The 14376-nt window shown below is 38.3% G+C and overlaps 1 protein-coding gene across 2 annotated transcripts in view; it reads right to left on the bottom strand.

Moving 5' to 3' along the window:
• Positions 1-14376, bottom strand: part of LOC126428086 (collagen alpha-1(I) chain-like) — a 260714-nt gene that overhangs the window by 27528 nt on the left and 218810 nt on the right. For both annotated transcript variants that reach the window (XM_050089976.1, XM_050089977.1), the window contains 4 exons: positions 9992-10207; positions 7886-7975; positions 2578-2703; positions 894-966 (listed from right to left, as the gene is read on the bottom strand). In XM_050089976.1, coding sequence (XP_049945933.1) covers positions 894-966; positions 2578-2703; positions 7886-7975; positions 9992-10207 — 505 coding nt within the window. The remainder of the gene's footprint in view (positions 1-893; positions 967-2577; positions 2704-7885; positions 7976-9991; positions 10208-14376) is intronic.

The raw sequence follows: 14376 nt of genomic DNA, 5'->3' as shown, positions 1-14376 counted from the left end.
GGTACAAAGGGACAAACCCACTGCCACACACATCAAAGAGCTTTGCATAGTATACATGTAGACAGAGTATCCATGTAGATGTATAAATTTGATTACTATATGAGATACAGCAAGTAGTAGTAAGAAACCGTTAACCTCACACTAACCCTACATATAACACATGCTATGTCTGAGGCAAAAAGGGCAAGTTGATTACAACTTGCATAGGAACATATAAGCAATAATTTTGTTATTTTCAGGGTGAATTAACTGATAATGACAGACGTGTAGATGATATAAATCACAGAGTGGCAGTAACATGAAAAGCTTTTGTGAAAAGAGAGAGATGACGAGAAGTCTTTCGTGAAAGAATTTGTCCAGAGTGCAGTCTCATATGCGAGTGAAACATGGACGAATCGAGCAGACAAGAAAAGAATATGAGTGTTTCAAATGTGAGGGTACACAAAATTCTGAAGATTAGAAGGGTACATCAGGTAGTTAATGAAGAGGAATTGAATCAGGGAGGAAAGAAATTTATAGCACAACTTGACTAAAAGACACATTCTGAGGCATCAGGGAATTGTGACTTGCGAAATGTAGAGAAGATTGGGGGTGGGGGACAGGAGGTGCTTAAAAGTGTAGAGGGAAACTGAGGCTTGAATGCAGGAAGTAAATTAAATGGATGTAGACTGCAGCAGTTATGGAGAGATGAAGATGCTCGCACAGCATAGAGTATCGAGGAGAGCCACATCAAACCAGTCTATGGACTGAAGACTGTGACAATGGCAATGTAAATAAAAGTTCAGTTACCTCACATTCCAAAAACATAAGCTCAAATTAAGGAAAGCTGAGGAAACGTGTAAGACTAATACACTGCTCTTGATAACAGGCAGACACTGCCTCTACTGGCTTACCTTTGGTTCCAGTTTCTCCATCCTTTCCTGGTGGTCCGGGAGGCCCAATCATTCCCTTGTCTCCAGGGGGGCCCTGAAAATCCACAGACACTTTAGCACAGAACTTCTGCAGCAATAAAATGTAAAACTGGTTTTTTTCCTTCCAAAAGAAGAATTAATTTGAGGTTATCTTCAGGAGGAAAAATTCGAGTATTATTATCAGACATTAAAAAATTATACATTTTGGAAAATTAGAGGGAGGTGCAGAAGATTAAGGTTCAACATCGACAGGAATCTGTCTGTTGTTATTTGAGGTTCAGGTCATACAGGCAATATCATTACCAGTTACGAATTCTTGGCAAGTCATCAAATCTGTTTTGAAAGGAAGAGAAAGTGAGATAGCACAACAATAGGAAATTAAATTACAAAATCAGACTGATATATATAAGTACTTGAATATGTTTCACAGTAACACACAAAAGGAAAAATGAACAAGACACTACAGTCTCTTATTTCTTGTTCTGCTATGTTGTTGCAGGGGCTGGTGGAAGAAACTGTGTGACTGCTTTGGTAGAATAATATTGTTTCTCCTCCTTAGTAAAGTGTAAAATGATTTAGTCGTTTTATGAAATAATGTAGCCCACACCATCGTGGATTAAAACACACCAATTTATTCATAATTACCCCACTGCACAAAGAGGTGAGTGTGCCCATTTCTGCATCTGCTCTATTCCTTACTACGAGGATGATTCATTTATATTGAGACACGTGAAAATGTGACAGCAGCAGGGTTAAAATTGCTCAAGTGAGTGCTTAAATGATAAGAGGCTGCAAAAATGATATGTAACACCAAAAAAGCTAAGCAGAGAGAGTTATGTTGCAGCCAGAGAGATGTGCTTTATTACATGAGTCATAGACACCCAGACAGTATAAACGTATCTGTGCTCTGATGGGTGGAACTGATGGCTACATTTAACTACAAAATAGTGTAAGATGAGTAACTTTTAAATTGCAAAAACATCGTTGAAATATTCACAATATGAAACTGATTGTGAAATATATATAACATTCACAAAGTGAAAACTGGTAAAAAATTGGGTAAGTACTGGTGTAGGTAAACTAGGTTATACAACGCCTGCCTACAGATGTGATCGACAAGTGGCAAACTGGTCAACTGTGGCTGCAAGGGTTTGCCAAGCAGCCAGTATTTGGGCACAGTTAAATCAGGCTACTATTAGACAAGTGTAAGTTGGAAAAAAAGACATCATAATATACCTGGAAATACATTTAAAAAAGGCTTTCTTTTTTTACAAAAATCCCTTTGCTCATTTAATGACTGGTGTAGAATTTTTTTTTAATACAAAAATTAGTAAAAATTTCAAACTCTTCAAATTACCTGTTTAGCTGTTATCTCTCAGATTTTCTTGGCAAGACCATTAATGGTATACCCTTTGGTTGTACAGCTAAGTTGTCAGTTCAATTTTATGCACAATTATTTTGATGACTACATGTCTGGCTGGTGTCCAGGCAGAGAATATGCATACTAACACAGCTCATCAAATGGTGGTAGTATTAAGTCACTGACAGAGACATAAACAAACCAGAAAAACTTGCTTGCTTTTGGATGAATCCTTTTTGAGCAGTATGCTGACTGTACTCATGTGGCACAATGTGGCTGTACAGGTGTGCGTGTGTGCGTACTCACAATGGGTCCAGGCAGTCCCTGCAGCCCGATGAGTCCTCGGTGGCCCTTGGCGCCCTTCGGCCCCTCTTCTCCTCTCTCTCCCTTGGCACCCTCCGGTCCAGGAGCACCGGGTTTTCCTCTTAGACCCTAAAATGAGATAAGCTAGCTAAACACAAATAATAAGACATGAATATAAACACAAACACTGAAATCTAAGGCAGAACACATGTACATTACTTCTCAGGATCTCACATTACGAGATGAGGCCTATCCAGAAAACTAATCTCTGACTTTGTGTGACGTATTAAGTAGAGATGCACTAGAGCCATGACAGTGAGAAAGCTACATCACTTCTCATCCTCTCCCCTCCCTCAATCCCACACCCCGCTCTTTAGTATTTAATTTCACTAAAAATGATATAGCTATTAGAACTGCTTATTAAGGTTATTGTAGACAGTTATATTTTATTTAAAAATATCAGTATTTGATATGTCAATGCCAGTGCCAGTGACAGTGAAGGTGTGAGGAATGGAATTTAATGACACACTATGGTTTCACGCTGTTGCAGAACTGTTACACAAATAACGAAAGGATTTCGTCAGAAGACTGTAGTCAGTGTCTGAGTGAACTACAGGTTGATACTGCTGTTAATTTACTGGCGTAATTAGAAGGGCCAGTTTAAGGCACAAGTGACACAGGCCATCACTTGGAGTGTCAAGCTGAGATGGGTGACAGAGGCTGTACGGGACATATCACAATTAGCAGTAGCCGCTTAAGAGGTGCTTGCATACGAGATTTGAATACAGTGCATATCAAAATTATCAGTGAAAACTGATGCAGGTGAAATTTTACGTGGGGGAAAAGGAGAAGGGGGGGGGGGGGGGGGGGATGGCACCAAACAATAAGTCACTAGTCTGGGAAAATATTCTCAAAATGTCCCTGTTAATTAGAAAACTAAACCCTTACAGCAGATGTGGAGAATTTTTTCAAGGAACTAAAAAGATCTATAAGAATATACAGAGTGAAACCTTCAGTAGAGGGCACATTTCAATTGTGGTATTAATATTGGTGATTACACTGAACCAAAAGCCAATATTTATAAAAAGGGTGGAGATGTCTGTTTATAGCCTATACGAGCTGTTCAAAATGATCACCACACCTAAAAATCTTACCAAATGTAAAATATGTTCTGTAATACCCCTTCTGTTATTTCAACTGCAATAATTTTGAATTTCAGACCTACTTTGCAGCCTTGGCTCCAAGGAATTTCTACTTCTACATGCAAATGAAATATGGCCTGGCTACAAATGATGTTGAGTCTACTGTCACAAATTGGTTGCAGTCTCAGAGTTCCATGGGGAGGGAATTTGTCAGCTTTAATAAATATCCTTTAATTATTGCAGTATTTTATTTACAACATAACAGAGTTTACTTTCCATACAGTCATTGTGAAATAAGATATGAAATGAATAATTTATTGACAATATACTGTACTTTCCAATGATATAAAAATCTATACCTTAGATTTTTCTCATAAAGTCTCCTTTCCTTTCCATACACCATTTAGAATACATAATGTAGATAAATTTTCTTTGATTAATTTCTGAAGTGATTCTTACCGAAACACAACATTCAAAGATTTGAAGTCAGAAGTAAAGTACACATATCATTTTATCAGTAAATACTGCAAATTTACTTTTAAACGAGGTCACAGCGAAACAAATTTACAACTCATCTCTGGCTATTTCTTGATCCAAAAAAATTGCACTAGGTTGGACTGACTGAGGATAATGAATATGTTCTGAGAATACCAGCATAGAAGGTATGTGTCACTGAAAGGCAACAAATCTGTACCGGGAAGCATAATAAAGTGTACGTTACTATTAAAATAATTTAATAAAGTAAATTTAGTTTAATGCTGTATCAACATAGAGGTCATAAGAGGTACAGAATGAGATCAGGATGGGCAAAGACAGGAAGAAACTGTGACCTGATCTAGTGATTATCTGGTGACATGGGTTTACCATGGAAAACCCAAACTGGAACAGGTATATGGAGATTTGTAATCTGCTTACTTGTAGTAAACTGTCGTCATCTCAAACACTGTACAACCTCATTTAGTAAGAAACTGTGAACCTCACACTAACCCTACATATAACACATGCTATGTCTGAGGCAATAAGGGCAAGTTGATTACAACTTTCATAGGAACATATAAGCAATATTTCTTTGTCATGATTTACAACTTTCCTTAATTCTGATGAGAAGGAATTGTTGTTTCAATTCTTCATTGTCCTAAGACAAAAGAGACCACTAGTAAACAGCTAAAAATCCAGCTTTCTAAGACATTTTAAGAATCAAGAAAAAATACGCTCTCGCAGAAGATTCATTTGACCTCTCTATTTGGTATTTTGAGTAGAATGACATGCTCAGTGCCAACCAACAAAGATTCCAGAAAGCTCAGTCTCATATGACATCCGCAAAATTATGGACTGAGGAAGTCAGATGGGTGTAGCAAAGGGTGGTGCAGTGAGAAGTAGCCTGCCTCTCCTTTGAATGCCAATGCAAGATTTTGACTTCTGAGATAGACTAAACAGCTACAACAATTGACATTTTTATGCAATGATCGATTGTTAGCATTCTTCTATCAACAGTTCAGTTTATTTCATCAGTGAAGTTAGTCTCTGCAGTCTGCAGAATGTCTTTCTTGATAGAAGAAAGAATTGAAATTGTGGAAACGTATGTGAAAACAAGTTCGGTTAAGAAAATTTGCACAATTTTTGGGGCAAGTATTCAGATAGAGAAGTACCAGCAAAGAGAACAATAGAGTCCATATAAAAACTGGTGCACCTACAGATCTGTGCAAAATGTAAAATGACAAAGAATTCCTTCAGTTCACACACCAGAAGCTGTCGCAGATATTCCCTGAAGAATTATTCAAAGTCCAAAGAAGTCTACACAGAAACTGGTCCAACAGGCACATGTAAGTAGGAGGAGCTGCTGGCAGATATTGCAAAGTCTTAATTTGAAGCCCTATCATGTGATGGTTGTGAAACTGTACACCTCCCCAGTAGATGAAGAAATGCTACTTCCTTGGAAGCAAAATTACCCATGATGGAAGAAGCAAGGAAGACATAAAAAGAAAATGGCACAAGCAAAGAGAGCACTCATGGCCAAATGAAGTCAATCAATATCAGACTTAATTTGAGGAAGGAATTTCTGAGAATGTACATTTGGAGCACAGAACTGTATGGAAGTAGACCTTGGACAACGGGAAATTCAGAAATAAAGACAATCAAAGCATTTGAGATTTGATGCTGTAGAAGGATGCTGAAAATTATGAGTAAGATAAGAAATGATGAGTTTCTCCACTTCATACAAGTGTTTAGATACCTTACATATGTTTAATGAAACTTCACAGTCTAAAATAATGCAGAGTCAGCTCAAACTAACGAAATGTAGGAGAACATACTATATTTTTCTCAGTGACACGTGGCTTTCTCTTATTGTTGAGGTTTGAAATGGTCTGTTGCACTCTGGTAGTCACAATATGGAACAAAACAACTGCTAAATGGAAACAAGGAACTCTCAAAATTATTAGTCAAGAGTGGTACAGAAAAGTGATGCAGCTGAGCCACAAAAAATTTGAAACCTAACCCACAAGATTGTAATATTGATTGAGAGTGTGGGAGCCAAGGCTAACATGAGGTATACTGAATGTATACAGAGAAGAGCAGCACAAACTGGTAGAAGTTCAAAGACAGATGCACATTATCCAACATAAGCCTACTTAAAATGTTTTGAGAACCAATGTTAAATGAAGGATCTTGACATACGGGACGTTCAAAAAGTCTCTCCTCAGTGCCATATTCTTTACTAACAAATTTCACATTAAATGTTGAAAGTGTCCCCCCCCCCCCCCCCCAATTGTTGAATACACAATTCAATTCGCCTAATCATGTTTCCAAGCAGTGAAAGTGGATATTGCAGTTTTCAATTCATCGATGGATTTTGGACGATTTTTATAGACAGTTGGTTGCACTGCACCACAGAAGAAAATGTCAGGTGATTGTGGAGGCCAAAGTCCCTTTGAAATTATGCGATCACCAAAAACATCAGGAAGCAGTGACGTCGAAACACAAGCTGTATGCACGGTTGAACCATCGCGTTGAAAATAAACATTCAGTATATCACTTAACACAAGCTCTCCTATGAATGGGTACAGAATATCACTGCAGTATAATTGTGTGTTTATTGTTTCATTGAAAAATATGGGACCCACAATCCGACGTCTAGAAATTGCAATCGAAACTCCTATTTTCACAGAATGAAGTGGTTCCTCATAAATCCACAATGGATTTGCAGTACTCCACATACAAAAATTTTGCGAGTTCATGTACCCAGATAGATGAAACCACGCCTCATCGGTGAAAAACGTTTCATTAAGAATATCCCTTCCATTTTTTGAAAAAAATTTTTGAACCATTGACAATAATGCAGTCTCTTGCCATGATCAGTATTTTTCAGTTCTTGAATGACTGTCACTTTGTATGGGAAAAGTTCTAATTTTTTCCTTACAGCTGTGTGGGCTTTTCCAACACAAACATCAATTTCCTGGCGAGTTTTCTTACTGACTTGTTCGGACTCGTGGACATTTTATTGGAAATATTGAGTAGTTTATCCTCAGTTACATAATGGTAGGATGACCACTTCTCGGTGCATCTGTCACTGAATCCGTACTTCGAAATTTGTTAATCAAATCTTGCACAGTATCGCAATGTGGGAGTGTCATCTCCGGCAAAACTGAATTAAATGTTAGACGAAATGAAACTGTGTATTTACCACCAGATTTGAACACTTGCTCGACTAAAAACACATGTTCTTCAATGGTTAGCATTTTAACAGTGAGAAAAATGAAACAAACGAACAAAGGAACTAAACTTAAATGTTCACGTCAACACATAACGACGCAAAACCAACGATACTACTGATGCTGGCTGAGCTAAACGAAACAGTGGAATGTTGTGAGAGTCCACTTGAAGGGAAGTAACCCAGGCAGGCAAACAATCATACAGCAAACGCGGCACTGCGGAGAGACTTTTAGAACACCCAGTATCTTTCACCCTCCTATAGACTCTGTGAAGCCAAGATTAGGCTAGTTAGGAAATGCACAGAAGCCATTTAAGCTGTAATTCTTCCCGCACTCTGTATGCAAATGGAGTAGTAAGAAACCCTAATAAATTGTACAACAGGAAGAACCCTGTGTCACGCACTCGACAGTGGCTTGCAGAGTACGAACGCCGACACTCTGCTCTGCCAGTGCGCCTACCTGCTGTCCTTCGACACCCTGTGGTCCAGTCTCTCCCCTCGGACCTCTCTCTCCGGCAGGCCCTGGTGGTCCGGTAGGTCCAACTGGCCCCTGCAAAACAGGGAAAAATATTAATGTTTCATTCAGTGACATATAAATGACAGTAAGTGACTAGAACGCATTTAGATATCTATCTTAAAGAAAAACTTCTAGATTAAAAAATGAAGGAAACGTAAACTAGTGGACAATCACTCACTCTTCCTGTACTGCTTACTATTCAACTGATGATGTACATTTGCAATCCATTTCCTCTATGTACAAGATATGTCATAAATTTAATAAATTTACATTACAGTTAGAATGATTTTTACACTAAAAATAATGATATAACTGTCCAGGCTGACATTATCTGTTTCTCCATCTATTGTCATACCTATTTGGCAGCTTTCTTTCTTGGAAACATTTATCCTGAAAAGACCTACGAGAAGTGTAATATTGCGATATTTCTATGCAGATATTTTCCTATTTAATTTTCTTATGAAACAGTGGCAAATAATTTAATTCAGAAAGAACATTTTCGGAAACTGTGACTGCCATACAGTTCAATCATAAATAACAATCTCTTGTAGCAAACACTCTTTATCAATGCACAATGAAATGTGTATCATACCAAATTCTCATCACGTGTTTCAGTTTCAGCCCATGATCAGTCCACTGCTTGTTAGAAAAATAAGTCCTTCAGTTTTCTGGGCCTAATATACTGCCCAGGTGACAAACTTAAGCACAAAACTGGCATTAACAGTCACAACTTGTTTTAAAATTTTAGAGAAAAATATTTGAATATGAAAAGACATGAGACTCACTCGTCATGTAAATAAAAGAAATAATGCAGTGGCATCTGGAAAGATTGGTCACTATCACCTAAATCAAAAACAATTCAAGATTTGTGGTACACTACAATGAATACAATGATACAAGATGTGCTCTTTTCACTGAACAATAATGATGAGAGGAAAATGCACACGGAAAGCTGCAAATAGCCACAGTCATTGTTCTCTCTCTCTCTCTCTCTCTCTCTCTCTCTCTCTCTCTCACACACACACACACACACACACACACACACACACACACACACACACACAGAAAATTAATTCCTGTCCACTCCTGTCCTCTTTCAATGACTGTATTTAATGCCAGTACTCACTTCTCAAACTGCATGATTTAGTCTTCTCATTCCCCTACTTAGAGATTCCTGGTGTCCATAACTTTTTTGACATCTGTCGTCCACTTTCTTCTCAGTTGATGGCATTTCCTTATTTCCTCTGTGGTTCACCTCTGTAGCATATATTACCATCCATTGGCCAGTCCACAGTAACACATTGCTTTCAAGTGCTTCCAGGATGTTACACTTTTTGAAGATTCCTCCAATGTCCCATGTAAACCACATGCATAAACCAAGAACAGGCACGGGTCTAGCACTGAACCCTTAGCGTACTGTATTTAATGTTCCTCCATACGAATTTTCAAACAATGGAAAATCAAAAATAAAATAATGACAATAATATCAATAGGAAAGCTGTTACTAACCATATACAGGAGATGCTGAGTCACAGATAAGCACAACGAAAATATTGCCAAACAAAGCTTTCGGCCAAACAGGTTTTCATCAGAATAGGCAACACAACACACACACACACACACACACACACAAGCACACGTGCAAATGCACTCACACACACATGACCACAGTCTCTGGCTGCCACGTGTGTGTGTGTGTGTGTGTGTGTGTGTGTGTGTGTGTGTGTGTGTGTGTGTGTGTGCGTGTTGTGTTGCCTATTCTGATGAAAACCTGGTTTGGCCGAAAGCTTTGTTTGACAGTCTTTTTGTCATGCCTATCTGCAACTCAGCATTTCCACTATATGGTGAGTAGCAGCTTCCCCACATGAATTATGTATTATTTCTGCCAAATCATTTGCTAATGTGATCCTGCACGCAGAATCACTGGAATACATGCGACACAATCAAGACACATATCTTAGTAAGAAGTGGATAAAAATTGTGTGGCAGAACTTAAACACAGAGCAGACGTGTAGTCATGTTGTTTATAAGTGAAGACTTTGCACTTACAGGCAGACCCGGAGCACCGCTGGGTCCAGGGGAACCGAGGGGTCCCGGAGGTCCCTTGTCTCCCGGCCGTCCCGCTATTCCAGGCGGCCCAGCTTTGCCTGCAGGACCTTCGCTTCCAGGTTCTCCAGCCGGACCAGGTGGTCCAGGTGGTCCCAAAATTCCAGGAGATCCGGGCGGTCCTTCATTGCCGGGTTTTCCCGGTGGTCCAGTGTCACCCTGTATCACAGTCCGAGCGTATAAAATAATATGCCTAATATGTTTTTAATACTACCCATTTCATCGAGGTAGTGGTTAATAAATCACAGTAAATCAAAGTTAACACACAGCAATGCCACAACATCTGGCTGTCTTTCATTCATCAATCTGAAGTATTTGAATTTTTCAAAATAGCAGTCATAATGTAGAGGTTTGTTATCTACTTTAAAATTTCCAGCATGTGTCCCTCTGTTTCACCGCACTAGTGCAAAGAACACAGACACAGACTAGACAATTAACATTAGCCAAAAACAGCCACCCACCAAAACCAAGTGGGGAGGATGCAGAAGTATTACACATAGAGGAGAAGAGGAGAAAACTTGACCTACTTGAAGTGTTTGAAACAGCACTTCACCAGGACAGATTTGATAATCTGTTTAATGTGCTAATTGAAGACAGCCAAAAGAGACCCCTTAAACAGCTTTAGAAACTTTTGTTGACATTAGCAGAATGAGATTTTCACTCTGCAGCGGAGTGTCTGCTGATGTGAAACTTCATGGCAGATTAAAACTGTGTGCCGGATCGAGACTTGAACTCGGTACCTTTGCCTTTCACCGGCAAGTGCTCTGCCAACTGAGCTACCCAAGCACTACTCATGCCCCATCCTCACAGCTTTACTTCTGCAAGAGAGCTTCTGTAAAGTTTGAAAGGTAGGAGACAAGGTACTGGCAGAAGTAAAGCTATGAGGATGGGGCATGAGTAGTGCTTGGGTAGCTCAGTTGGTAGAGCACTTGCCTGCAAAAGGCAAAGGTCCTGAGTTTGAGTCTCAGTCTGGTACACAGTTTTAACCTGCCAGGAAGTTTCATTTTGTTGATATTATTATAAACATGACACTAGTACAATTTTTTCAAATTTAATTACTGTAAATATTTCCTTCAGCATAACCACATGTTGTTATGCTTAAAACGGGAAATGGGATGAAACATAGCAAGACACATTCCTAACGTGACTCCTGCTATCAATCTCTTTCTTTTTTTAGTTTATTTTGTGCCTCCTACTCCACAGACAAAACAGAACCCAGTGTATATGAAATCTATACATTCTTACCCAAGCTGTCTTTTTAAAAAGTTTAGTATTTGGTTGATGTTTTCAGCCTGATGTTAACAAATGTGCAAAACATTAATGAGCAAAACATTTTACTTTTAGAAATATTCCAAACATACAATTCTTGAAAATCACATGCATTTACAGAAACCACCTCATTAATAATTCATGATTATATAATTGTTAGTTTCGGGATTGGCATTTTTAAGCCCTTATTCTCTTCTTTCAAATATTATTGTATCATTCCTGAAAACAAGGCCCCAAAATTTATTTTTACTCAAAATTGATGTCATCATAAGTATTCCAGAATTTGTGAATCTCAAAACGTTATCCTTTTGGATACCCAGTGTCACAGTCTTGGAGCCCTAGTTTTTCTGCTTCCAAAAATATATAATTTTACCTGAATAGCTTGTTAGTTCATAAAATAGTTAATTAGAAAATCTGAATTTCCAAATAGTTCCTGGCAGGTTTTATTGTGAATACAAGTGTAGGTCCATACTCCAGCAATATAAAACAGAACATGCTTTCCTGAGCGTATTTAATCAATTATTAATCAAAACGGTATCTTGTGTATCTGTATACTTTATATTTTTCCTGTCTTTTATGTTATGTACGTCTACAATGTACAGCTTTGTATTTTAACATTTTATGATAACTGTTCCACACGTCTTTAAATAAATGTGGTATGCAAAAAACCAGTCAGCCTGTGGGTAGCATTCAACAAGTGCAAACAGTATGTCAGCCAATCCATGGCGAGACACAGAACTGTGTGTTCAAATGCATTGTGAATTGTGATTTATTAGTCTCATAACATACAATTCATGTGATAATGGTACATGAGACACGTCAGAAATTACAAACAGAATCTAATATTAATTTTTAAAACTCTATTTAGTCTATGTAGCAGTATTTTCTTATTTTCAAGAATAGGAAAATATCTTTCTTCATAATGGACATTTCCCCCCCCCCCCACCCCCCCTCCCCCCCCCACCCCCACAATATAATGCTAATTTGTGGTTGGGTTCTGCTCAAATTATCAGTTCATATTCCATGAACTCTTCTAATGAGTAATACCATTTGTGTATAAGAATTTCATGTAACTTCTTTTTTAGTATCCCTAGTTCCATGTTTAGAACGTTTTTGCCTTTAAGTTTGTTGTAGACTTTCATGCCCATACCTTGTGGGGACTGAGCTTATAATTTCAATCTATGGGCAGGAATCATAAAATTATCTTTATTCCTTGTACTGTATGGATGATTAAATTGGTTTCTAATGAACAATTCCGGTTTGTCGTGTAAAAATATCATTAGCTCGTATATGTATAGGGAAGAGACAGTCAAAATTTTTAGTTTCTGTAATAATGGACGACATGATTCTCTTTGCTGTGCAGTGCACGTATTTCTGATAATTTTCTTCTGGAGCTTCAGTACACGAGATATATTATTGGAGCTTCCCCAGAAAATAATGCCGTATCTTACAACTGATTCAAAGTATCTTAGATACGCTACTTTGCAATCGGACATGTTAGTAGCACTTGATAATATATGCATGGCATATGCAAAGCTACCCAGTTTGCTGCACAGGTACTCGATATGTGTGTTCCAGTTTAAACTCTTATCAAGGTGTAGACCTAGAAATTTGGCAGATTTTTATGATTTATACTAATTTCCTGGTCTCTTGACTGGTTCTGAATTCAATCAAGTTTGTTTTTGATATGTTAAGCTTCAGACCATTTAACTGGAACCATGACTCTAGCCTCTCTAATGTACCAGTGACTCTATCAGGAGTCATTTCTGTTTCTTCACTTTCTATCGAGACAGACGTGTCATCAGCAAACAGAACGGATGGTGAATTTATGTTTCATGGTAAGTTGTTGACATATAATAGAAAGAGAATTGGACCAAGGATCGAAACTTGCAGGATACCCTGTGTTGTTGTTTTCCAGTCTGAATGGTAGTTAACACCATTTGAAGAGATGATTCTTCTTTGTTTTCTATTAGATAAGTAAGAAGCCACAGCTGCAAAATACTAACGTGAATTCTTTACAGACGAATGGAAAAACTAGTAGAAGCCAACCTTGGGGAAGATCAATTTGGATTCCGTAGAAATGTAGGAACACGTGAGGCAATACTGACCTTGCGACTTATCTTACAAGAAAGATTAAGGAATGGCAAACCTACGTTTCTAGCATTTGTAGACTTAGAGAAAGCTTTTGACAATGTTGACTGGAATACTCTCTTTCAAATTCTAAAGGTGGCAGGGGCAAAATACAGGGAGCGAAAGGCTATTTACAATTTGTACAGAAACCAGATGGCAGTTGTAAGAGTGGAGGGGCATGAAAGGGAAGCAGTTGTTGGGAAGGGAGTGAGACAGGGTTGTAGCCTCTCCCCGATGTTGTTCAATCTGTATATTGAGCAAGCAGTAAAGGAAACAAAAGAAAAATTCAGAGTAGGTATTAAAATCTATGGAGAAGAAATAAAAACTCTGAGGTTCGCCGATGACATTGTAATTCTGTCAGAGATAGCAAAGGACTTGGAAGGGCAGTTGAATGGAATGGACAGTGTCCTGAAATGGGATATAAGATGAACATCAACAAAAGCAAAACGAGGATAATGGAATGTAGTCGAATTAAGTCGGGTGATGCTGAGGGAATTAGACTGGGAAATGAGACACTTCAAGTAGTAAATGAGTTTTGCTATTTGGGGAGCAAAATAACTGATGATGGTCGAAGTAGAGAGGATTTAAAATGTAGACTGGCAATGGGAAGGAAAGCGTTTCTGAAGAAGAGAAATTTGTTAACATCGAGTATAGATTTAAGTGTCATGAAGTCGTTTCTGGTAGTATTTGTATGGAGTGTAGCCATGTATGGAAGTGAAACATGGACGATAAATAGTTTGGACAAGAAGAGAATAGAAGCTTTCGAAATGTGGTGCTACAGAAGAATGCTGAAGATTAGATGAGTAGATCACATAACTAATGAGGAGGTACTGAATAGGATTGGGGAGAAGAGAAGTTTCTGGCACAACTTGACTAGAAGAAGGGATCGGTTGGTAGGACATGTTCTGAGGCATCAAGGGATCACAAAT

Source organism: Schistocerca serialis, chromosome 12 (genome assembly GCF_023864345.2).
Source record: "Schistocerca serialis cubense isolate TAMUIC-IGC-003099 chromosome 12, iqSchSeri2.2, whole genome shotgun sequence".
NCBI classification, from domain to species: domain Eukaryota; kingdom Metazoa; phylum Arthropoda; class Insecta; order Orthoptera; family Acrididae; genus Schistocerca; species Schistocerca serialis.
Note: the sequence above shows the minus strand (reverse complement) of the source record. Positions and strands in the feature narration are given on the sequence as shown.